The following is a 26,044-nucleotide window of genomic DNA, read 5'->3' as shown; positions in this document are numbered from 1 at the left end:
ATAAAAAGGTTGTAAAGCTTGGAAGTGCACGTGTTTATTTTTTTAGCTGAATGAATTAACAAGGAGGTGCCTTCAAAGTCACGAGTGAGCTGTAAATTGTTCTGCCCTCCAATGCGGTTGGACACAGTTTTTATAGCTAAGATTGTGTAAGTCCTCATCTATGTTTTTAAGTGCTTTCTATTCAATATGAAGTAATAGTGGAGAGAGGAGTGGGTGCCTTTTCAGGTGATCATTCCTGCAGATGATTAAAGCTACAAGACATTTTGTGGAGCAATGTTCTAATAGCCTCTGTGCTCTCGAATACGGAGCTACAGGGCCGAGGCCATCCAGGAATTAACTACATGGATGTGGGCGGGGGATTAGGATTAAATCTAAAGCTCTGACTATCTATTATGTTTCTATCAAAAGGAGATTTTGATTTGATTCACAGGTTCATTTTCCACTGTTCTCCTGTGTGCTGTTTAATAACAGCAGTTCGCTGCTTTTAAATTCAGTGTGACATACAATTTCTTGCCCTTGTGGGAAGATTGCAGTCACTCAATAAAACTCTAAAGGCAGTGAAAGAGTGAGGGATAAATATATTAGCACCAAGGTAAATCAAGGAGTGGAAAGTTACAGTGTGTGGCAGTGGTGAATTCTTGAATTTTCCAAGTTTCTTCACAAATGCACGAGGGTGAGCTTGAGCTGTTCCTGAAGTTTTATTTTTTCTGAAAGAGCATCTTTATGACTGCATCCTCAAATCTTCTGTGTGACACACGCACAGTGACTAAGGTCTCTGCTGGGTGTCTGTGTATGTGCGCAAGTGAAGTAGGGCGGTAAAGTGGAGATGTCAAATTTCCAAAAGAAATGGGGAGGTCTTCTTCGGTAAAGAGACTGAGAGAGGACTCAAAATGCGAAGATAGGACTGGGAGTCAGATCAGAGATAGCGCAATGAAAAACAAGTATTCAAGGGTAGACAGGATGAACTTTGAAATTTAAGCTGTATATCAAAAGCGGCGTCAAACTCTTTGAAGCGAAGCTGTGATGTACTGGCAAGTGATGACTGTGATATTGACAAACTGCTAAAACATGGATTACTCTCATGGAGTGCAGCTTCGATAGCTGAACTTCAGCGAGAAGTCTTTGAAACAACATCCTTGTTTCTATCAGACTCCGACGACTCGAAGCTGACTCTTGGTTCTCTTCCTTGTGTTTGTCTCATGACAGTTTGCTGACACTTTAATTGGAAGCCTCGAGGCTTGAATACTAATCGAGAACAAATACACCAGCAGCAAATATACATGGATATATGAATAAATGAATAAATATATTTATTTATATGTATATATGTGTAAACACAAAGATGCACCTGAAAAGCTGCCATCAGGTTTATTAAATGTGTTCGGCTGCTCAGACTTCGTGATCACAAATGATACGTTTGTCAGAGTATTCACAGAAATGCTCAGGGTATATATATATACATAATATATAACAGTGCTAAATGTAACAGTTGCAGTTGCATACACATTCAAAGATGGTTTAGTTTTTTGGACACCTTCAACCACAAGATACATGTGCTTTATACACACAGAAACTTCCAGAGCTGAAAAATGAAGCCAAACACTGCAGTTCCTGGAGTGACCACTTGAGGTCCAAAGCAAGTCAATCTCCAAAGACGCAGTCAAACTAAAGTGTTACATTCCAATAAACACCATTGGAAAGCACATTAACAGCCTGGTACAAACGATAATACTGTGGGTGGATTTTTTATTTTTATTTTTAAATAACACACATTTAGCTTTTGTTAAAGTTTAATCATGGGTCCACACAAAGTGATTTGCTTGTCGTGCATCACTTTTAAACTGACAGTCAGTGGAGTCCAGGCTCTAGTTGGCTTAAAGGAAAAGAAATAAAAATAGTAACATTACACAAGAAAAACACAAGTTTTAGCTATTATCTTTTTTAAACCGTAAAAAAATTTATTTCTATTGTAGATAGTGAAAAAGAGAAAATTTCTTTTTAGTTAATTTAAAAAAAAAAAAAAAAATTATTGAGGGGGTTTTTATCAGTAGGCAAGAGCTGTAAATAGCTAAAAATACAGTTAAAACTCCCACATCTATGCCTTACTTATTCCAAAAGCTGCCCAGTGGACCGGATTGGAGTCCTTAGCAGGATGAATCTGGCCCCCAGGCCAAATGTTTGACACCACTGATCTAAAGAATATGTCACAGCTGTACACTTACTGCAGTAATAATAGACGTTTTCAATTGCGCAACCTAAAGAAGGAGGAAAAAGTCCCATTTCATTTCAAACTTTCGACCAGTTAACTTCCTTGCAAAGCAGATTTTCAGCAGCACGGAGTCAGCAGAAGGACTCCAAACATGGAGCGTAGCATGTGAAAGGGCAAAATATCACACGTCACTTTGTGATTAAAATACCACCAAAAGCGTCTTTATGAAAGCGGCTACGTTACTAAGCTTCACAGTGAGGTAAGGATGAAGTCAACTGAAAATTCAGCTTAATGGCACTGAAGATATCTAAAATGTGGTTGGGTTTTTTTCCCAGAGTCCTTTTGAAAGAACAAAGAATGAGTTGTGACTCTAACCTGCCTGCCACCCCTCTGCCAGTTCTGTAACTCATCAAAAGACAAAAAAAGCTAAAAGCCTGGAAAAAAATCTCATTACAAAGACTATTTCCCTCATCTGTGTGGTTCAGTGAAGAAGCAGATTGCATTTCAGTACTTCATTAATAAATGAGTATGTGAACAATGGCAGAGTGATGGCTCCATTGTCTTCAAGCTGAACACTATAGGGCACTCTGAATGTTAGGAGCAAGATAGTCATTATGCTGCCGGTTCTCTTCAGCTCAAAAGTCAGCCGAAGCAAGTTTGCGAGGATACCTGTATCACACAATAACACTGTGCTCGAGTTTTACAGGCTTGTTGCACTAGCAGTCCACACGTTGTCAGGTCCATCTGTTTCCTGTTAGCCTTCATAAATGACATCAAATGGAAGTAATTAGATTTTATTTGTCCAAAATGTAAGAGCAGTCATCTGTGGGGGAAATCATGCATCATCCTGTGCACAGGAGCTCAGGGGTTGGATGAAATCTGACAGGTGGAAATCATCCGAGCAAAGACGAGACAATTGCGCAAGAACACGGGAAGGAAGAAAGGAAAGCGAGGGTTTGTTCGGGTCGAAATATGATAAAAAAAAAGCTAAAAGAGGAAGGAGGAGCTGAACCACAGAAGGAGGAGAACCTGAACAGAAAGCAGAGATGGATTAAGGGCATCCCGCAGCCTTGTGATGGAGGATTCTTCTTCTTCTTCTTCTTTTTTTTGTGTGTGTCTTTGGACTATCGCTCTGCAAAATTATTTCAATCTGTTACTTTTTAATCATGGTTTTAAGCCACAGCTTTGAAGTAGAGTGTTTTAAGTGAATTGACACAGCCACACCTGTTGAAAAATGAAAAAAGGGGAAAAAAAAGTTGCCTTATTAAAAGCAGCCCCCTGGCCCCACTAAATTTCCATTCAGCTCATGAGATGAGATTTTAAAGGCTCTCTCACCAGAAAGCTCCTTCTTTAACTCCACATCTATATTTCTCAGTCGTGATGGTCTTGGATGAGAATGACATCTAGTTTCCATTTATTCAATCCGACAGACGATACAATAAAACGTAATAAACTCAGCTTAAACACGGCGGGTGGAGACGATGCAAAAGAAATAGCGAGTGAGGATAAGTTTCAGGGAAATGAGACGTCCTTTTCCTGTGAATCTTCCCTCATTAAAGAAAGCACTTTCTGCCATTTCCCTCAGCATCTTTAAAATGTGTCTGCTGTAGCACTGCATTTAGATGTCATGGTACTCAGCTGAATGTCTTTTGGAAAGTACAGTCCCACTCATGATTCCCTCAGAGGACTCTCCTCACTCCGCAGAGCAGAACTAATGGGCCCATTATACTCGGTGTTCTCACCCTTGCGAACGGCGCCACGTGCCAGAAGTGACATCACATTTGGTGTTGTTTCAGCCACTGTGTTGCAGTTTCAGAGTTGTGTGATCAACATCGTTCTTCATTCTCAAGCTTGTGTTAAGCTTGCAAATGCTTCTTTAAAATGTAAAGTGCATGATAATAATAATAATAATAATTATAATGAAAGTGAAGCTTATGTGAATGTTCAAGCTCTGTATTTACTCCTCTACCTGCTGTCCTAGGTGTTTGGCTGCTCGTCTGTTTATTACATCACTTCCACTTTCCCACACTCAAAGCCCACATCTTTGCTGTAGTCCAAACGTCTTTCTCTCGCCTTCTTCAGACCAACAAGGAGGGGGTCCTGCCTTAATTCCTGTCACTGTTGGGATTTCATTCTGCTGTGATGGGCAGAGTTTAAAGAGACTAGAGTTTTTTGCATCAATAAATCATGTTCACTTCCTTCTAATGATCTCTCTTCATTGAAATAATAACAATAAAATTAATAGTAATAATAACAATTTCACTAGCTGACTTTAACATGCACACTGGCACATCTGTAGGAAACATCACTGTGTTGCAGCTGTGTGCCAAAGAGTCAGAAACACTTTGTTGTAGTCAACAAAGTAAATGAACAAGAGAACTGTGGAATTATTTTAATAGTAGCTGACTGAATGTGAAAAAGTAACTTACTAACTGAACCTCAGTTACCCCAACCAGTCGCAGCAGATGGCTGCCCCTCACTGAGCCTGGTTCTGCCGGAGGTTTCTTCCTGTTAAAAGGGAGTTTTTCCTTCCCACTGTCGCCCAAGTGTTTGCTCATAGGGGGTCATATGATTGTTGGGTTTTCACCGTATGTATTATTGTAGGGTCTACCTTACAATATAAAGTGCCTTGAGGTGACTGTTGTTGTGATTTGGTGCTATATAAATACATTGAATTGAATTGAACCTGTACATTGCAAAACTAGCATGTTACATTAACCATTAAAAACAACGCTGATGTCAATGTGCTGGGTGACAGATCATAGGCGCTGTCTGAGTCAAGTAGCTGCAAGAATACATGCTAAGAGAAGTGGTATTTTCATATTAAGACCTAAATGCTTTGATTTGACCTCTCAACATGTGCATATTTTAAGACTTCAAAGCATTTTCTAGCTTGCCATTATCTTATCTTTTACAAGGAGAAACAGTGACTGTACCCTAACCTTTACACCCTCTGTTCATTAAGCCATTTATCTCACTTCAACATATTTCTTCCATCTCTGAGTCACGCAACATATATCAACTTTAAAACAAACCCTTCTCATTCTTCTCTTGTTAATAAACACAAAGCAGTGTTAATTCTCCACCTACACACTTCGCCGAGCTCTACTGCTACCATGTTAACGAGATACTTTTGATAATTAGCTTGAGATCTGTTTCTCAATCAGACAGACACTGAGAGGCTAATTAATCACAGCACATTAGCCACCCTGTATGTTTATGTGAATCTATTTACCTTGCTTTATGGCGAGAGATGATGTGCTATCACCTGCCGTTTGTGGAGTAATGGGAAGCTGCTGGATTCTCCCAAGGTCAGAGATAATTATTTTTTATTAATGTCTTGAGAGGTATATTTTGGTAATGCGGAAAAATTAGAATTCAGAAACACTGTTTGCTCAGACATCAGAAGAGACGGCGGGAACCGGGCTGATACCTGCTGTCAGTCTGATTTCTTATTTGCTGTGAATGATTGCAGAACACAAACAGGAATAAATAGCAAGCCTACCTCTTCTAGAGTCTGACAAAAGGCACGTGTCATATGGCACATTAGAGGCAATGTAAAGTGGGGGACATATTTATGAAAGCTGAATGTGTAAGTGAATGTGTAGAGGGGAGCTTTTAAGGTTTTCTGAGCCTGTCTCAACTGCCAGCGCTCCTGATTGAGCCACGTATGCGCTTTGCGGGTCACTGGTGAGACATTTGCTTGCCGCCCAAATAAAAGTCGCGAGGCTCCAGGGACCAGTGGAAGTGAAGGATTGACACATGAATAGTAAGTTAGGCCTCAAGAAAATACATGGGTGCCGGTGTCTGTGTGTGTGCAGGCAGCAGAAAATGAGGAATGACTGACAACCAGCTAACCTGTGTCAAATACCAGCGCTCAGCACTGCTTTTGCCCATTAACCTTGCAAAACCTCGCACTTTAGAAGCCTACTCAGAACACTGGGCCTGCAAAAAGTCACCTAAAAAAGCCACTTCATCTTAATAACCTGATGGACTATTGCACTATTCTCACATATTTTCTACCACTGACAGAGTGAATGTTTCAGAATGCAGTACATTTTTACATCAACAAGAGAATTTTACTTTTCACAGAGCAGAACAGTTTGAAACACCCACTGCACTGATAAAAAAAATAAAATCCTGCTTGACCAAAGCTAGTTTTTGTGATTAACACTGCTATGAATATATCTTTGCATATTCATTTTATAAACTGCTTAATTTTGTAATTTTTCTAGTGAACCCTAATTTCAGTATTTTACTATTTATTTTTTGAATGAGTGAATTCTTACTTTAACAGTTTCGTTCGTTGTCGTGTTTTTTAAGTTACAGCAGTAAGCAGTTTTTAACTTTGTGTTTTTAAGTTAAAGCAGTAAAGGAGGTTTTAAAGCAGTAGGCAGTTTTTAACTTTCAGTTTTTTTATGGGATTTCACTACTTTTGACAGTCACATAGAAGATAATTACTTTGATTTGCTTGAAAGTACTTGAAGAGTGAGTTACTTCTAAGTAAGATAAGCAACATACCTGTATTTTCACCTCAGAACACACTGGCTAGGCTGCTAGCACAAACTAGCTGGCACATGCACATCACCCCATTCTTACTTGCCTTGATTGATTTCCATTAATTAATTAAGAATTAATTTTGGAAATAACATATAAAGCCAAACATGACGAGGCTCGTGCATACTTAGCAGGGCTATTCCAGCATCCAACAGCATAGCATAGCATAGCATTGTTATTTATAACGCACTTTACATCCAACAATGTTGGCCAAAGTGCTACAAATATAAAACAAAGAGAAAACAGTTTAAATTACATATAGAATATATTAAAATTAAAAATTATATAATTAATAAGAAACATATTAAGAGACATCAACAAGTCCTGCTGTGCTGAAAGCCAAGGTAAATAGATATGTTTTAAGACGTGATTTAAAAACAGATAAGGAAGGTGCCTGTCTAACATGTAAAGGCAACTCATTCCACAATTTTGGTGCTGCCACAGCAAACGCCCGATCCCCTCTGAGCTTATGATTTGTCCTGGGTACGCTCAGGAGGAGCTGGTCTGCCGACCTGAGGGACCGGGAAGGGACAGGGATTGACATCAACCTCGTAACCCACTTCTCATGTGTCAGCATTGCTAATCTAACATAAAGTTACATAAAACACAGCCTCAGCATCTGAACTGTAAACATAATTGACCCCCCCCCCCCACACACACACACACACGCACGCAAAATTACAGATTTAGCAAACAGAACTTCCTCCACATGCCTTCTTAGGAAGCTACCGTTAATTAATGACTAACTGCAGACTGGCACTTACAGGCGTGTCTGTAGTGTGTATTTATTCAGGAGACTGCTGTGAGTCTGTGCTCATTAACATTATAGTTGTTAAAAGTAAAATCCCAAGTGGGGAAAATACTCTGAAACCTGTGGCCCCTCCCACTTAATAATTGTGTTTAAATAGTAAATTAAGTAAAATATTAGTTGTTGAGTGGGTGTTCTCTGGAAAGATTAGTTGGAATTACATGAATACACCTCGTAAACAGAATCACAAGTTTTAAACAAATAATACCTACTAGACAGACACAATACTAAAAAAGAAACACGTGTAATTTTGTATCAAAGTTAATTTAATCAGCTGTGTTATATTCACGGGAATGTGTTTGTGTATATGTGATCCCTGCAATAATTTGTCCAGTAGAAATTATTGCCTAAGAACATTTATTTGTGACTCTCATCTTAAGTTAAGATGAATATTTTAATACTGTCTTATTTTAATACTTTCTTATCAAAATGAAATGTCCCGAACTTTCCAGAGATGCCATTTAGTGCTGGGTTGTAGCATCCAGAGCAATACTTGTCATGTGACAGTCTTAGCTAACTGAAAGGTAAAGTCTCCAGGGCCTTTTGATTATCTTAAGTGACATATTACAATCCCAGAAAAGATTGGGGCGCTGTGTAAAAACAGACTGCAATGATTTATAAATCCCATAAATTCATGTTTTGTTTAGGAAGACATCTCAAATGTATAAAGAGACATTTCACTAGTTCCTGAAAAATACTAGCTGATTTTGAATTTGATGGCAGAAAGAGAGTGGTAGTAAAAAGAAAAAGCTGGAGGTTACTTGGCAACAGATCAGTAACATGACTGGGTATAAAAAGAGCGTCTTAGAGAGGCAAAGTTTCTCTGAAGAAGAGCTGGGCAGAGCTTCACCCATCTACAAAAAGGCATCTACAAATTGTGTAAAATTTTTCAGAATAAAATATTCCTCAATGGAAATTGCAAAGAATTTAAATATCTCATTACAGGACATAATATCAACAATATCAATAAAGATTCAGAGAATTTGGAGAAATCGTTCTAATCTTTCTCCAAGGCATGAATCTGTGTATGGGCTCAGGAACACTTCCAGAAATCTGTGAACACAGTTCACCGTGCCATTCACATATTCAAGTTACAGCTCTACCATGCAAAGAAGAAGCCATTTGTGAATCATCCAGAAACATTGCTGTCTTCTCTTGGCCAAGCTCATTTGAAATGGAACGAGGCAATGTGGAAAAAATGTTTTGTGGGCAGATCAATCAAAATCACAAAGGGAGAAGAGATGGACCATCCAGCTTTTTATAAGCACTCGGTTTAAAAACTTGCATCTCTGGTGGTATGGGGTGCATCGGTGCCTGGATTTAAACTGGCACACCTGGAAAGGCACCATCAATGCTGAAAGATCTATACAGGTTTGCAGGGAAGGCCTTGCATATTTCAGCAAGAGAAGGCTCAACTGCATACTGCATACTATTACAGCAGCATGGCTTCATAGTAGAAGACGGCTGATGCTAAACTGGTCTGCCTGCACTCCAGATGTTTCCACGATTGAAAACGCTGGATACATCATGGAAAAGAAAATATGACAGAAGATTACTGACTGTTGACCAGCTGGAATTAACTATGAGACCAGTACTGGGCAACGTTTCTCTTCCAAAAGTCCAGCATTTGGTCTCCATAGTTACCAGATATTTACAGACTGTTGCTAAAGAGAGGGGAAGCTACACAGTGGTGAAGATGGCCCTGTCTGCCATCAAATTGATAATAAGCTATTTTTTCCCCAAAAAGTCAAATTTCTAATTTTCAAACCTTTAAAATGTTTTCTGTGCTCTACTGTGAATAAAATATGGGTTAATTAGATTTTTTTAATCTTTGCATTCTGTTTTTATTTACATATTACGCAGCATCCCAACTTTTATGGAAATGAGGTTGCATAATATATGCCACAGGCCAATATTTCTTTATAGTGCATCTAAATCAGATCAGTCAATAGCTCCTAATTTATGGCAAAGGAGCACAAAATGACATCATATTAAGTATACAGATGGAAATTAAAAGATGAATTTAAATTGAGCAAGTTTCAGTGCCAAACCATTTGGACTGGCAGTAACACCTACTTTGCTCTAGTGCTCAGTACCAGAGCCACCCAAGATTGTGTGCTCAGCTCCCTTCTGTTCAAACTAGACACCCATGACTGTCTTTTCAGACATGGAGATTGTGGAAAATGAAGGCCCTATTTGAGAGACGTAGACACAGAGCTGAGATGGAGCAAATGAATATTTTTCTTTCAAAATATTCTTTCTTTTAAAAGGTTCCAGATCCTCCTGCGACCCTGAATGGTCATGATGACAGTCATCACACAATTGCACCCTGCTAAAGAAAGCTCAGAACCTACTGTACCTAATACTATCACATACATCACCAGCACCCATCTCCTGAGCATCGGTGAAAGCAGCGAGGTTACAATAGGGCAACGTACAGCCTGTGCTGTCAGAAAAAGGGAAGTAACGGCTTCTATACCGGCACATGTTACAGCAGTTTCCTTCCTCGGGTTCGGAGACTACTAAAGCTTTTGTAATCATTAAATTATGTATTATTTGTGAGACCTGGTGTTGCATTGATGTGATGTCTGATTAACAACTTAAGCCTGAAGCAGAGGCTGACCCGACACAGAGTTTACAGAGAACTACAACTAGCTTTATCTCGAGCTCAGTCTTTAAAACTAATCTGAAGTTTTGCATAACAGCCTGATGCAGTCTTTCTGATTTCTTTGGTAATCTAATAAGGTCTAGTTTTACCAAGCTGACATGTTCTCTTGGTACTTGTCACTTTTCCAGCACAGTTTCAACGTCGCTCTATGCAGAGCTGTCACTGGAATGGAAAAATCCAAGTTGATGATTGAGTTTGTGTAGGCACTTGTCAACTAATAAAATTATGTGTTGTGACAGAGTAGACAGAAGCATATGCTACAGACAAGGTTTTTTTTCATGCACATTCTAACTCACTTCATGAATATAAAATCAACTGAGTTATAAAGCAGAGAATGTATACTGAAGTGTTGCCTTGATGTCTGGAGCATATAGCTGTCTGAATCAGGTACCTTTTTTTGCTCTCCTTGTTTCCTAGGGCAAAACAGCTCCATTTTGTCAGACACAGCCATGCATAAAGCAATGAGTATATCTATGCTGGTGCATTTCACTTGTCATGATATTCTGTCTCTGTGATTTCGAAGCTTCTGATCTGCTGTAGTGCCACAGTGATGGCTGATGTCAGTCTCAGCCAGCTTTTAGACAGACACAGTGCTGCCACAGTTCCTGTTGTTCCAGACCAGTGACTGTGGTGACTGCTGCATCCTGCTCGGCAGTCCGGGAGGATTACTGGTCAGGTTTAGAGTGATGTTAAAGACAGGCCTGTGTGGCAGCTTAGTCATATTTTGCTGCTGAATTAATCTCAACCATGAGGGGCTTCCCAGAAAATGTGTGTATTCCGATTTCCACATAAATGTTGGTGGTGTGTGTGTGTGTGTGTGTGTGTCTGTGAGAGTGAGAGAGAGAAATTTTAACACCTTTCAAAAGTGTATAAATGTGCTCAAGCAGATGCTGATTTTACGATCTCGTCAATATATCACTGCTCCTGCAATCACCGATTCATCTGGGTGGCTGTTGTCAGTCAGGCATGGCGTGTCCGTGTCTTAGATCTATGGTAATTAAAACCTGGCTGGCCTAATTAATGAGCCTTAACCACTACCTGTGCACTGCCCTGCCACTCCACCCTGGCAATTTGCTGGAAGAAGGAAAGATTCACTTCAGCTAATTACTGGATAACTCTCTCTGGCCTGAATCTTGTCTGTGCATTTGGACAAAACTTCTGTAAGAGTGTCTGCTGCACTGTGGGCTTGCTGGGGGTTGCTCAAAGGTGCACAGGGAAGGAGATGAATGTGGGGAGTGGTGATAAGAGGCAAGAGACAATGTAGAACTGACAGAGATAGCAGGACAAGAGAGGGTGGACTGCAAAAAGACATCATGGTAATGCTACAGCTTTTGTTTATTAATATCTAAGTGCAAGATCGCTCTTTTACTCTCACTTATGCAATCCTGGAATACTCATGTGCTCTGCCTGCTCTCTGTGTGCACTTCCTGCTTGTGTGGCTATCAGTCTTTCAAGAGCCAGAGGACATTCGCTGGTCAGCCAGCTACCCTCCCCACTGTCTAATCATTTTCTCTCTTTCTCCCTGTAGGGTGGCCATTACAGTGAGCCCCCTCAGGCCATGCTCCAGCACATGCACACACACATACGCACACATTCACAATAGCCAATAATGAAAAAAAAAAATGTGTTAGTAAGCACACACATCACATGCTCCCCCCTCTCCGTCCAACCATTCGTCCAGCTCAGCTTGAGGGTCTCTGTGAGTGGGCTTCAGCCCCGCACAACAGCCCCATGCTAGTGCCCTGGCCACATTAGCAGCCTGGCAGGAGATTGACTGTTTGGGCTCGCCAACAGCCTCCAGCTAACGTCCTCCCACAAGAGCTGGCACCCTTTAGATGAGCTGGAATGGCCACAAAGTGGGAAGAATCTAATCCGGTTTGACTCGTCTTTTTTTCTTACCCTCCCGTCCCCACTCTTCTCCGCCACCATGGGGCTTATTTGGGCTACTTTCCACTCTAAATAAATATGAAAGATGAGTATGTGATGTATGTTCACTGGGAATTATTGGATTTAATAGTTGCAGGCAGCAAAGAGCTGGGATAACTCTTAAAAAAGGCTGTGATGCAGCAGTTATAGTGAAGCCAATTTAAGCCCCTTCACATTGATATCACATGACAGCTTTATATGTTTATATCCTTAGTGTAAGTATATCCCGCGGCTATGCTTCCCTGTGCGGATTAACACCTGAGTCATTGGCGACCGCCTCCATTTGGTCTGAGGTAGCCTGCTCTGTTGCTATGATCCTTGTCAAGTTGACAACCTGGTTGAAATGTATGATACCTGCATAAGGAACTGGGGCATCTTTATCCAGGGCCACCAGGGGAGGATCCAGTAGAACGATGTCAGTGTTTTCAGTGATCACCCCATGGTATGATGTCTCAATCCAAGGCTTGTGTTTATTCACTGTGGAGACAGAAAGAAAATATATGTAAACTAAAAAGTCTATGCTTCAGCCTTAACGTACTAAAATGCAAATCTTCAACTAATGTCACCTCTAAAAACAAAACAAAACGTGGACACAGACAAATAAGTTCACCTTGAAACACGAGAAAGTTAACACGCTGCTGCAAATAGCCATGCAAATTTTACTGGCAAAGCTCCTGCAGCCTCCTTTTCTATAAGTAATTTTAATTTTGGCTAATCTCCCCCTGCTACTTCTGTTCTTTCTTTTGTTCTTTTCTTCATTCAAACATTCCCCGCAGGTTTCAAAGCATGGTGACAAAACTTGACCAAAGACCACCACTGTGCTGCCAATACAACACTGTGGGCTGAGTCAAAACACAGGGTCTTATTAATGGTCATAACTGAATAAAAGCCGTTTGGATTGTGCACAGCACTGTGCCAATCCACTTGCCATTTGTTTACTATTCTAAAGTCAAAAGAAGAAGATGAAGAAGAAGAAGAAGACAAAGAGCCAAAAGAAAACAGTGGATCATATAAATCGTTCTTCCTGCCTTTTAGCCAGGCCATAAAAAACAAACAAACAAACAAACAAACAAAACAGCACTTTGTCTACTTTCGAAATGTCAAGTTTTTGTATGTGGATTGAAATTGACGAAGAAAACCTTTAATATGAGGTCCCCCGAGAAGCAGTGCTTAAAAAAACAGAATATTTTATTTAATGGAGAATGAAGTGCATAAACAATAATTACTTTCCATTCAGTGAAAGGAAAACCAAAGAAAGCACGCTCTTTCTAAGTCCTAATCAAGCAATCATTGTTATAGAGCACTTCAGTTATGCACTGAATGCCAGTAAAAGCCACTTGACAATGCTAAAAAGTGGAGTTTCCAAACAAGACAAGTAAATGCACCCATCATACTCTTTTAATGTGAGTACACAAAGAACACTTTGTTGTTGTTATGAAACAAATGTATCTTCAATTACATTTTCATTTAATCACTTCCATAGAATTTAATTATCTGCTTTCACTGCACTTAAAATCTAATTAACACGGTCTAAAACAGTTATTCCCAACCAGGAGTACTCGGAGCCCAGGGGACACTTCTACAGCTGCCTGGGTGCTTGCGGTAAGATTGTATGAAACTCGACTAATGTGGATTTGATGTGTTTGTGTGTGGGTGAAAAATCATCATCGAAATAGGATCAAAGTTGAAACAGTGGTGATCATAAGTTTATAATCATGCTAATCTGTAAGCTATCAGGTGAAACAGATCTTCAACCAACAGGAGTCAATTATCAGTTAGCTTGGTAACATCAAAAATGTTAGTTAAATATTATTATTATTATCATCATCATCATATCACAAAATAAATGGTTGGTATAATTATATACAAGTGGTGGATATGACAGTGCTAGAAACTATTAGCTAAAAGTGACTGCCACAAAAGTCAAGATTGTTAGCTTAAATGGTTTGAACAGTTAAGGGAACAGGTAAGAGGAAAAGGGGAAATAGTTTTGTAAATGTAATAATGGTTCAATTAGCTAAAAGTAATGAAACTAAGGAAATTATAAAAACACTGAAAAATAGACTGATGAAAAATGGTTCAAATTACTAGCTAAACATAATAGAGTAATAATGGAACTAGCCAAAAGCAATAGCTGAAATAGCTAAACGTAATCCATGTAAATTAAGTGTTAAAGGAGCAAGTTTCTATCACTTCAGGACTTAACTTGATATTTAGGCACAAGTATTGAAATTATATTTTCAGTTAATGTGGGTAGCAGAAAAAAAGGTAATGAGACTGGGGAAATGCATGTTAGCACCACAGGGATGCATATTCATGAATGTCAACCCGCAAAGCATGGCTAACAGCGCTGATACAATCAGAAGAGATCATTTACAGGGAGACAGAGATGGGAACACGTTAGTGTATTTGGGCGTGATGAACATGCATGAGCTTGTTACAACAGTTAGGGGTAAAACTTTTTTTTTCACAGGATTTCATCTTTAAATGTCAAACTGCGTCATGTTGGGAATGAAAACCTTGCTGTTGATGATGCACAGGAATATCAAGTAGGAGCATTATTTGAATGTGTTATCATGGTGCCTCCCAGACGTACACAGACACACACACATACAAAAAAAAAAACACTCTTGAGAGGCTTTTTTTCCAAAGCAATCTGTTGTTGGACTGTTACAGAACAATTAGCACACTGTTGCAGAAATAAACCAGACAAAATCAACTGCTTTAGCAGGACTACATGCAGGCAAATCAAAAAATAAGTAATCTGTAAAAGATGACAAGAAAAAAGCTAATATTATTCTCCAACTTGGTACAAGTGCGCAACCCCAATAAATGTGTAATACAGGGCATAATACTGTTTGAGCACAATGCATGACAGCTAATGAGGGGTCTAGAGAATAGAAGGGGCTTGTCATCGGCTTCATATTCAGTCTTCTCACAGTTTAGACGCCCTATTGACCTTTTAATCCTTGATTCTCGGTTTCTGCCACTCACCATGACTACTTAGCAGTGTCACGCTGACCCAAAGGTTCTGTTCAGCATTATCAAAATTTTCCCCTGTGAAAGCACAAAGCATTCCAACCTGGCCTCACTCCCAGCTCGTCACATAATGTTGCTTGTGATAATTTTTCGACTTGGGTAGTCTGTGCAGACCTTTGTGTGTCACCCTAGCTGATGTCGTGACCGCTATGATAGAAATGAGCATGATTAAGCACAACCATCATCTTTTCCTAAACTGACGAACGTAGCTCTGTTGTTTTAATTGGACATATCAATATCCCATCCACATGCCTTCCAAACCATCCACCCATACGTACTCTTCTGCTTATCCATTTGCTCCCAACTAGGCTTCTGTAAGTTTTTCTATATCATCATCCTCCAAGCAGCTGTAGTAAAGTTGTATCAGGTGCATTGAATGTGTACTGTAACCAAGTCTTAGCTTGTTACAAATTGGAATCAAGAAAATGCCTTTTCAAAAACTTTAAAACAACAAGTTTTTCTATTCATAAACTGCTCTACACAGTGATTATCGGTGGAAACATTGCAAATTAGTTTATTAATATCACACTGCTGGTGACCTTTGTCATATCAAGAATGTGCAAAGTGGACTGTTTTTCCAGTCGGTGTGCCCAAGCTGCATTGCCATTGAGGGTTAAATCCATCTTAAAGTCTCACTGCTCTCAGTGTGTGGGATGGAATAGTTTTTCAGCAGAAGTAATGAGGCCATTAAAAGAGACTCCACCTCCACTAATCGCCACAGTATCTCAATGGGAGTACCACCTACGCGTTAACCCCCAGCGACGGCTCATGCATTCATTGGTAAGAAATATGATGCTGGCACCACTTTAGCGGAGTAGGGTCCATGTATTGACAACTTGAGACAAGACCCTGAGTCAGTGCCACAAAATGTATGATATGGTTCTTGATCCTTAGAAATAATGCAGGACATCAGAAGTCAAGAAGAGGTAGAAGGGAGGGGCTGCAGGTGGGGGAAGAATTGAATGAGCCGGACGATGAGTCCCAGAGATTCCCAGAGGAAACATTGCAGCCGATTAACACGATCGAACCCACAGCTGCAAGCACTAATGCCTTGAAACCAAGTGATTAGCCACATACTCATCAATGGTGTTTTGTATCAAAACTACACATGGTTAATCCGCTAATCAATCTGAAATGAACATGAATCTCAGCCAAAGTTGTCTGCAGTTTCCCCTCTGCAGGTAGAAAGAGAACAGTTGTTCTCTTCGCTAAAAGGCTTCGAGCTTTTATGTACTAACGACACACCAGTGAGATTGGTCCTTTCAACATCTGATTGAACTCTGTGGTGCTGTGAGGCCTTCAGGCTTCAGACAGACTATAATAAGATGTGTGCTTAAAAAATGACCAAACAAACATGCCCATGCGTGAAAAAAACTGCACTTTGAGTGACCCCAATTTTTAAAAGCAAACAACTTGAATGGCTACTAAAAGCACTCAGTAAATGGCATGCGATAACCTGTGTTTGTGAATGGAGGAAGGTCAATTTGCCAGCATCTCGTGAGACCTGGTGGCTGTTTGGCTGAAGAAATTGACTGAGATGCAAGAGACTTGTTACAGCTAAGGACAGAGCCAAAATTATTTTCTGTTTCATGTGTTAACAAGCAGAGCACACTGCTCATATGAGATTATCATGTTTTACCAACCAGACCTAAGCTGGTATTCAAATATCATGACCTTTCACAACCATGACACACAGAGAAGCAAGTGGGTGAATTCTTAATGGAGAAAAAACTCTAGATCAGCCACTATAACCGAAAGGATTCATTTAACTGAATATATGATAAGACAATTGACAAGCATTTTTAACAAGGCCACTGTCATATCCATCCAATATGTCTTTTCTGGCACATTAAAGAAAGCGATGGAAGTGACTGTGGAAATGAGATCTTGTCACATTTTTGCACAGTTGAGAAAAAATCTCAAGGTACATTAGCCCACTCATGTTCATTTTATAATTTGAATAAAATTTTTACAAAATACACAATACCAAATGTTATTTTTCTTCTTACTTTTACATTTGGAAATGACAGCCAGTAGTACCATGTGCTCTCCTGTCCTGTCAAGTATGCAAAACCTAAAGACAGCAGGGTGAAAAATACAGTGACCTCAAGGGACAGTTGATCTTTCTTTTAAAATATGAATATATCGGATGGGTTTTTTTTTTCTGCATTTTCTTTATATGGTGATGTGATATGTATATAAGGCGAAATGGGAGATAGGTTGCAAAGTGGCTTGCCAATGCACGGCAACAGTTGCCATGCTAAAGCAGCTTAAATACCAAACACGTACTGAGATTTGCCAGTTGCATGTGTGATGCGGTAGCTGGTATGCCCCTGCTCTGAGAGCAGTAAAACATGCAGGGGTTGTGGCGTTGTGGTCAGCACGAGCTAATGCAGCAGGAACCATTTTTCTTTTTTATTTGTTTTAATGAAACCCATTACTGTCTTCAGCTCTTCAATATTCTCTGCTTTTTACTGGGTTTGTTGCCACTAAATTAATCAAATGTATTACTCGAACATTTCCATAATTACCACTTTCTTGTAATATTGTCTTTCATTGTCTTTTCACAAATGAGTGAAGTGAAAGGCCACTGAATCATTTCTGTACTTCAAATTAATCTCAGGGTTTAGGCGATACAGTTATCAAACTTGTACGGGCTAATATAATCAGGTTGTGTGACAGCTGAAAGGTGAATGTTGGAGCTCATGTGCCCTTTTCTGCTGGCTGCAGGTCAGCGGGACTATCTGCCTCTGTCGTTTCACTGCCAATTAAGCTGAGTGTCGTGGATTTGACTTGAGGCTCCGGGCATGGCAGGGGCGCTATAATGGCTGATTAATCTCTGACCAAGCAACGGTGTGCCACCGTAACTGTGCTGGCAGGTGCCACCCCTTAACGGGCGGGTGCTGCAATCTGAACAGCCTCTCGGGGGGACAGCGGAGGAAGAGAAACTGTTGTAATTAAAAAGAAATTTGTATGAAATTAAACTCTGATTGATAAGGTCAACAAAAGGGGGCCATGATGAATACATCAACATAATGAAAAGCAAACGTAGCACAGACAGTTAGCCATTACTGTGACCAACAGGCAATTACAGCTACACTGCAAGCGGGGAGCTCACGCCAGCTCGGAGAGGCTCAGAGATGTCCATCAGCGGGTTGCTGCAAATTATCAAGAAACATCCCAGCTCTGCCATTGTCAAGGGGTGTTTCTCAGTGCACTTTTTTCCCCCTTTACCCACTACCACTTCATCAATGCAGTGATCCATGACTTCCTTGAACCTTGGAGATCTTTGCAAACTTTAATCTTCTTTGCACTCAGTGTGCTGGCTTTGTGCTTCACAGAGCAAGATGACAGGAATGATCTGCAGGGGAGAAGACTTTATTACATTGCACTGAGTGCTCGCTCAGTGATTTCAAATTAAGATCAGTTAGACTATATGGGTAATACAGGTAGTTTGCAAGCTAAGAAAATGTGTATTATATAGTATAAGTTCATTTTAAAAAAACAAAAACTTTGTGGGTATTTTAGATGTGCGGTGTTGTTTTAGTATTACACTTGGGATCAAAGCCTGCCTTTAGAACCTCCCTGCCTACTAAATGCCCACATCTTTGTAAATTCACACCCGCAGGTTGTAATGCAGATGTCTGCAAGAAATCCAAAGTCACACTCACATGATGACTACACTGTAAAAATATATACTATGATATCGTCTTTTGTTCCCCTAAAAAAGTACACTATTATTCTTATTTCACTAAGCAGGATCTTGAAATACGTAAAAAGTTAATGTAACCTTTTATTTCCCTCATGCCAGCATTCAACACAATTAGACTGCCTAGTAGAAATGAAATGCAAAGGTCTTGGTGTAACTTGCAAGGCTACCCTGATGTGCATTTGTAAGGCTCTGATTAGTCTTTCTAGCATGAAATAATTTAAAAAAAAAATAATTTCAACTGCCTTTCTCAAAATGTTGGATCGAGCCTCCCCCAGTGTAAAAATGTCTTTAGTGTATTTTGTTGAATAAAACAAAGGAAAAGGAAAGTAGATACCAGTTTATGAAGAATTGGTTTCTGCTTCTACTGAACATCATTGTTGGATTATTTAATTTGAATCAATGGATGTGTAATGATTAACAAACTTGACAGTAATCCGTAAACAAGATCTTGAAAAAAGATAAAAAAAATTTACATCTGCTAATTATTACCAAAGAAAGTACAAAGTAAACATTTATATTCTATATGGCACAATAGACTTCTATGTCTCATATACTCATGAATGTGGCCCCTTTTTGTATATTGGGTAACACTCGGATAAACACTTGGATGTGATATGACCCATGACTACGGGTATAATTCCCCTAAATGAAATGTATTTAATTTCAAATGACACTGCAATTATATTTTTCTACAAATACTCAAAGGTAGGCAGAGTTGAGTAAGGAGGTAATAACTGAAGTTTAATGGTAAATAAATAAATAATTATAGTGAGTAAATTTAAGGAGTGTGCAAGTAATTTTAAGTAATGTGTGAGTAAATTTATTTTCATGTGTTTTACAGGAAAGAGGCACAAAAGTACCGTGTACTTACAATGTAAGATGGGGAAATATTGCTTTTTTTCTGCAAAATTACCATCAAGCACTACTCACTGACAATGAAATTATTTAAAATATTTCAAAGTACTAGGTTATTTGATGATTCTAAATTGACCATAGATGTGAATGTGAGTGTGAATAGTTGTCTGTCTCTCTGTAAGAGACCTGCAACAGACAGGTGACCTGTCTATGTTGTAACCTGCATGTTGCATCATGGCGGCTGCATCCCTGTATCGGATATATTGGATAGCTGGAAGAAAATGGATGGATGGACTGTATTATAAAACATTACTAGGATTTTTTAAATTCAGTTTATTCTCCATATGGGGGAGAAAGGCTTTTTGTTTTGTTTTGCATTTTCTCCTTGAGTAGAATGCAAGCAAGTTCCAAGTTCATTAGTCAGTCAGAGCATACAGCAAAAGAAAATGTGTTCCTGCCAAAACACCTGGGTCACATTGAGGCTGTCTCTCTGCAGTCCCTTTCAGACAGTGACACCCTGACCTGCGCTGTGCCTGGTACAGAGCTCCTTCTGCTGTCCCCTCATCTTAGAACAGTGTCTGGAGGACACAATGGAAGCTAAACTCCACAGTTTCATACAATAGAAAAATAAAATCCTTACACATAGACCTTGTGTGTCCTTTGGGTTGTAATTGAAAATCATGACACGGCCAGAAAATAATTCACCTGTTGCCCCCTCTTTGCCCTTTTGTGGCTGTTCTATTTGGATTTAGTTCCTTGAGATTATGAGCTGTTTGTAGCCCTGGGCTGAGTGAGATAAAGCAGGATCACACTGTGCTTTTTTTTTTTTTTTTTAGGTTTGTTGAGAGTAGAATAACCCAATCATTCAGAGTCTGCTCTGCATTGCCCCTAGGTGTTTTTGTGTGTACATGTGTAGGTGTAAAAAGCAGTATATAGGCCTGTGCATGTTTGTGTGCATGCTGCTTCTGTGGTCCTGGCAAGTTGTGCATTCTGGCCATGATCCGAGCGCCTGGTGTCTGGTACGTGATTGTGTGCATGTGTGTGTGTCTGTGTGTGTGTTGGTTATTGCTTGGGAGGGCAGTAGGGGAGGTTCAGTGGCAGGCTGGAGAGCACAGCAGCGTTGCAGCAGGTACCTACAGCCTTTGAGCCTACCAAATCCAAAGCAGCAAGTGCACACAACGCTGTGTGAAAACACCCAGCAGGCTTTTGACCATGGTAAAAAAAAAAAAAGAAGGCAAAAAACAACAAACAATATAACAATAATCAAGCTCAAAGGTTCATATACAAAAAGAAAAACTCAGAAAGGAGCACTGATAGTTCTGCACTACACAAGAAGATACAAAAAACACAGAGAGGAGGTAAGTGCTGCCACACATATCAAAGTCCGCCTTTATTTCCACCTCAGTGAGCAATGGCATTTTTCTTTTGACATTTGTCTGCCATCCTCCCGTCAACATTGTCCCTGCAGCAAAATGATAGAGCCAAGACAAAGGTCAGGCTTTTATCATAAGCTTGTTTTCCATCCACCTTGGCTGAAGTGCAAAATCCCCCTCTGGAGTCTAAATGCAAGACCGAAAAAGAGCCTCAGAAAGGAGAAGAGAGAGGTGGAAATGCACAATACAAATTGTCGAAGTTTGTCTCCGTGTCGTAATTCACCGCTCTCCCGTATCACCGTATGCGCTGCTCTGTTTTCAGGCGGGGACTTATTAACCCGCAAAAAAAAGGCTCACTGAACAGTTACTCTGCTGCTGTGTAACACCCCCATGTCTGTGACTGCCCCTGAGGAAGAGTGAGAAAAACAAAGAGAGAGTGTTATGCATTAAGGTACACAGAAGAAGAAAAAAAACTAAAAGCATCCATCCAAATGACCAGGGTAGATACACAGGAGCTGAATATGCACTTCTGGTGCCATTACCCCCAGCTATCACGACCCCTCTTTATCAAATGGCTTCACAGTCACAAATGTTCTCTCTGTGCGTCATTTGAGAGCCATTACCCCGCTCCATTATTGTATGTGCAATTCGAGATATGGCATTTACAGCTTCCTGCTTTTCTCAAATTTCACATGCACTCCGAACATGCCATTAAATACACCTACACTGCAAAGTATTGCTGCGGGGCAAGAGTCACAAGAATCACAAATGATGTGTACTGAGTGCACATATCACATGCATACTGAGAATAAACTAAACAGTAAAGACTGTGATGGTGCATTTACGTCAGAATCCCTACTTTTAATTTGACATTTATACAGGATATGAAAGAAACTAATGGAGAACAAGTAGTTGTGAAACACTAAAGTTTCTGTATAACATGCAATAATTTCATTCGTTAATGGGAATAACATACTGGGCAAGGCCATTTCATTTGTATAAGTACAAGTATACGTGTACTAAGTATAGATTAAATAGAATTCCCTCTGTAATTAATTAATTAATTTGATGGTAATTTTGCAGAAAAACAAACTATATTCCCCCACCTCACATCATAAATACGCTGTACTTTTCAGGCGTAGGCCGTATTATGGAGTAGATTAATCCCGTCTTTATTTTTTCACACTTTTAATTAATATTCATTATCTTAACATGAATGATAGATATTCTATAATTCAGTGGTCCTTTTATTTTACCAATATAAATGCATTAAGGACTGTTCTGCCTTACCAACTCACAAGAAAAAATAAATCCCCTCAAACTTTGCAGGTCTATGTGACCTTATAATGAGTCAAGTCTAACTTAACTTTTCTTTCACAATGACTGCTCAAACATAACTTTCATGTAAAATACTTGGAAGTTAGGCAAAGATAAGCCACTCCATAATACGATCTGCAAGACTGCAAAACTACCAAGAGCTTATGCAGTACTTAAAATTACTTACTTACTGGTAAAAGTACATGAAATTACTTGGAGGATAATTTCTGTGTACTTTGCTGTAAAATTTCTGAAGTTATGTAGCACTTAAAATTACTTATGCATTGTCTAAATTTACTTGCAGTATAATTATTGTTCCCTGTATAAACCTGGCTTGTTTCCTCCTTATTCTAGTGTATATACTTCCAAGTATACATTAGTTTGGAAATAAAAAAAACAGAATTACATTGTAATTTCACATTTCAAATTTGGTGTGGGCCTATACTGAAATCTGATCTAATTACAGAGGAATGATGCCCTTAGTCGTAGGCCGTATTACAAAATGTTACACTGACGGGCATATTCAAACGTTCAACATTACTTTGAACACAGTCGCTAGGAACAGTTTCAGTTTGTCATGTCGTTTGACAAACTTTGTCGAGATGTTTTTTGTAGAGGAATTCACAACATCCTGCATATGTCAGTTTCATCCAATAGTTGACATTTTCTTTGAAATTGATTCTGTCTCAGGAAGATGACATCCCCAGTCTTAATCCCACCACCCACAGCAGCAGCAGACACGACTGTACTTGTCTGCACTGCGTGCACAGAGAAGTTGTGACTATGCGATATTTTTCCAGAACATGTGCATTTCAGATTTCCATCATGTGAAACTGTTAACATTAACCAATTCAAATCCATGTTGTGATTACATACTTTCAGCTGTATAATTGCATAATTTCATTGCCGCTGCTGTTTTTACATGACAGTGCTAATGCAAACACGTAGCTGATTTCTCTGCAGTACAAACCTGACCCGCTGCAGACAGCGCAAATCAGTGGCAGACTCAATGAGCATTTGCTAGGTGTTCAAATGCTTATTACTCTGAGGTAGAGGTTCACACCACCACCCAAATGGAACCTACTAGTGCACGCCATTGCAAATTCATTTTACAATTAAGCTACCCTGACCATTAGCGTCAAAGCAAAGTTTATTACCAATACTACAGGAAAAAGGTGTGTTATTATCCACCCAGTCAAATTGGAATGATTAAAGAAATTGCCAAGTACATAAAATTGAAAATCATGGAAAAATGATCAGTATCCCTGCTCTGAAATGCTGTGGGCATCTTCACTCAGGGCTCTGATCAAGAGCTCTATGAGCAGTCCAAATGGACAGAACTAAGCAGGCTAACAGAATGGGGATCATTATTTTTGGTTAAGGGAGAAATCACATCATGGACGTGTAGATACTAACTATTCTGAGTGGAGCTTTTTCTCCAGTGCAGTAAGCTTTGTAACCTTTATCACAAACTAGCTGCCACTGTCACTAGAGGTTTTGATAATTTACTGGAAAAGAGAAAAATTAACCACAGTGGGATTATTGCAGATGCAATCATCAGGAATTTACACATCATTTACGATGTGTAAATTCCTTATCTAGAGATAGTACACTAATTTCCTGCCATAATGTAATGAATGCACATGAAAAAACGGTTACTGCAGATTATATTAAAGTTACCTACGGTACATGCATTATTGGGTATCTACTGCTGACTACAGCACACTCAGAGCTGCAGAACACATGCTTGCTTAAATCTAGTTCATCCTAGAAGAAAATCCTTGAACCCCTTCCAGTGACATGTAGTAAAACTTCCCAGTTTCAAATGATCATTGCAGAGGCAGGCGGTGGTGGTGAGCTCCTAAAATCTGATCACTTTAAGGAAAATAAGTTCAAGAGACAATGGGCTAACTTTACTAAGGGGGCACATTAGCGTGTGGTCGCATTACCAATAATGCACCAATAGGAGTAGAAGGTTCTGCAGCTTATCTACTAAAATGTGCTAATTCATAAACAAAGACAGAGCCAGTTCACTATAGTCATGGACAACTTTCTACCAAGAACAGGTAAAAAAAAGAGCCGACCTGATGGAAAATAATAAAGTGTAACCACGGATTTTACACAGGTCTGGAAACAGCATGGCAATTCAAATCAATCAGAGGCAGCTGAAGGAGACTGGATATGTTGTTGAGATAAGGTCAAAGTCTCCGGTTAAGAATTGCTGATTTAGGCACATAAATTGAGAAGGCTTTAAAAATAATGTTCTGAATAGTTTTATTGATTGACTTTGAAAAACAGAGTTGATAAAAGACAAAAAAATGAAGTTAAAACGTTGCTATGACTGCTGTGTCTCAGTTGCTTCTGTAGTCCTAGACTTTTCTGCCACGTTAGGACCAGCGCTTCTGTTTTTCTTTCTACTAGAAGATGATGAGAGTTGTTTATAATGCTGCCTGTATGCCCATGGTCCTTTTCATGTTGCAGATTGAATTTGGGACCAGTGAGACCTCTCCCTTTGTGAGGAAAAAAACACTGTTGAAAGGATTACAGACATTGTTGATGTCATGGGGTTAAATAAATTTTAATATTTTATCTTGTTTGGTTTCTATTAGTAAACTTTGTTTGGGATTTGTTGGATTTTATTTGCACATTTTTCACTTTGGAAATTTTATATGCGCATCTCCTAATTCAGGAAATGGTCAACATCTGCACAGTCACCTGGTATAAAAGAGTGAAGGACAGCACAGTGAAGGACAGTTTAGTCAAGGACAGCGAAGAAAGGAGAAGGGGAAGCATTAAAAATCACATTGGAAAGGGACGTCAAGGCAACTGGGGACTAGCCGTGGAGTTGCATTTGTGGAACTGGTGTCGGATGAGGTGGACCCAGTAAAAGACAGCTTACTGTATATAGTGAGACCCAAATGACTGATTCCAATGATGGTTTCTCAAACGTCTGGTTTAAGGTTATGGTGCCTGTGGAGATTATATACTGTTGACTGCTAGTTTGTTCTGTGTGTTTTTGGTGTTTTTGTTATTTAATGAATTACATTTTCTTATCTGCTTCCCTGATCTCTGCGTCCTCCTTTTTAGCTGCTCTCCACCCAAAAGAAAAGGACTGTTCTTCCTTTCTTTTTTACTCCAGCACCTAATAAATCCACCTGCTTCCTGTGTGTGTGTGTGTGTATGTGTGTTTTTGTAATATTATTTTAGATAAAAGCTTGACATTTACCATGGGTGGACTGCAAGAGACGTATATGTAAACGCTCCATACTTTTATTTTTATTCCTTTCAGTTTTTTTTATTTTATAGTACTTGGTGGAAATTTTCAGGGAGGGGCAGGAAAATTACACTGACTAGCAGGAATGCATAAACATACTGATCATTTTCTGCTCAGTTAAGTGTAAAAAACCCCCCTAAACTCCCCGTTTTTGCTTGCTTTTTTCTAGACTTCTAGAAACCGTGCATTAAATAAGTTGGGTGGTAAGTTCTGTACACTGTAGGAAGCAAACCAAATATATAACACTGAGGCTGACTCAGACCACTTCTACTCTCTCTCACAGCTCAGTAAGTGTCCTCTTATTTG

At 39.4% G+C, this 26,044-nt stretch overlaps 1 protein-coding gene across 1 annotated transcript in view; it reads right to left on the bottom strand.

Annotated features, from left to right (window-relative positions):
• Nucleotides 1-26,044, bottom strand: part of LOC116321655 (calsyntenin-2) — a 322,481-nt gene that overhangs the window by 196,417 nt on the left and 100,020 nt on the right. The window contains exon 2 of the mRNA XM_031741563.2: nucleotides 12,523-12,645. Coding sequence (XP_031597423.1) covers nucleotides 12,523-12,645 — 123 coding nt within the window. The remainder of the gene's footprint in view (nucleotides 1-12,522; nucleotides 12,646-26,044) is intronic.

Source organism: Oreochromis aureus, linkage group 14 (assembly GCF_013358895.1).
Source record: "Oreochromis aureus strain Israel breed Guangdong linkage group 14, ZZ_aureus, whole genome shotgun sequence".
Classification (NCBI taxonomy): Eukaryota; Metazoa; Chordata; class Actinopteri; order Cichliformes; family Cichlidae; genus Oreochromis; species Oreochromis aureus.
The sequence above is the reverse complement of the archived record's forward strand: the minus strand, read 5'-3'. Positions and strand labels throughout refer to the sequence as shown.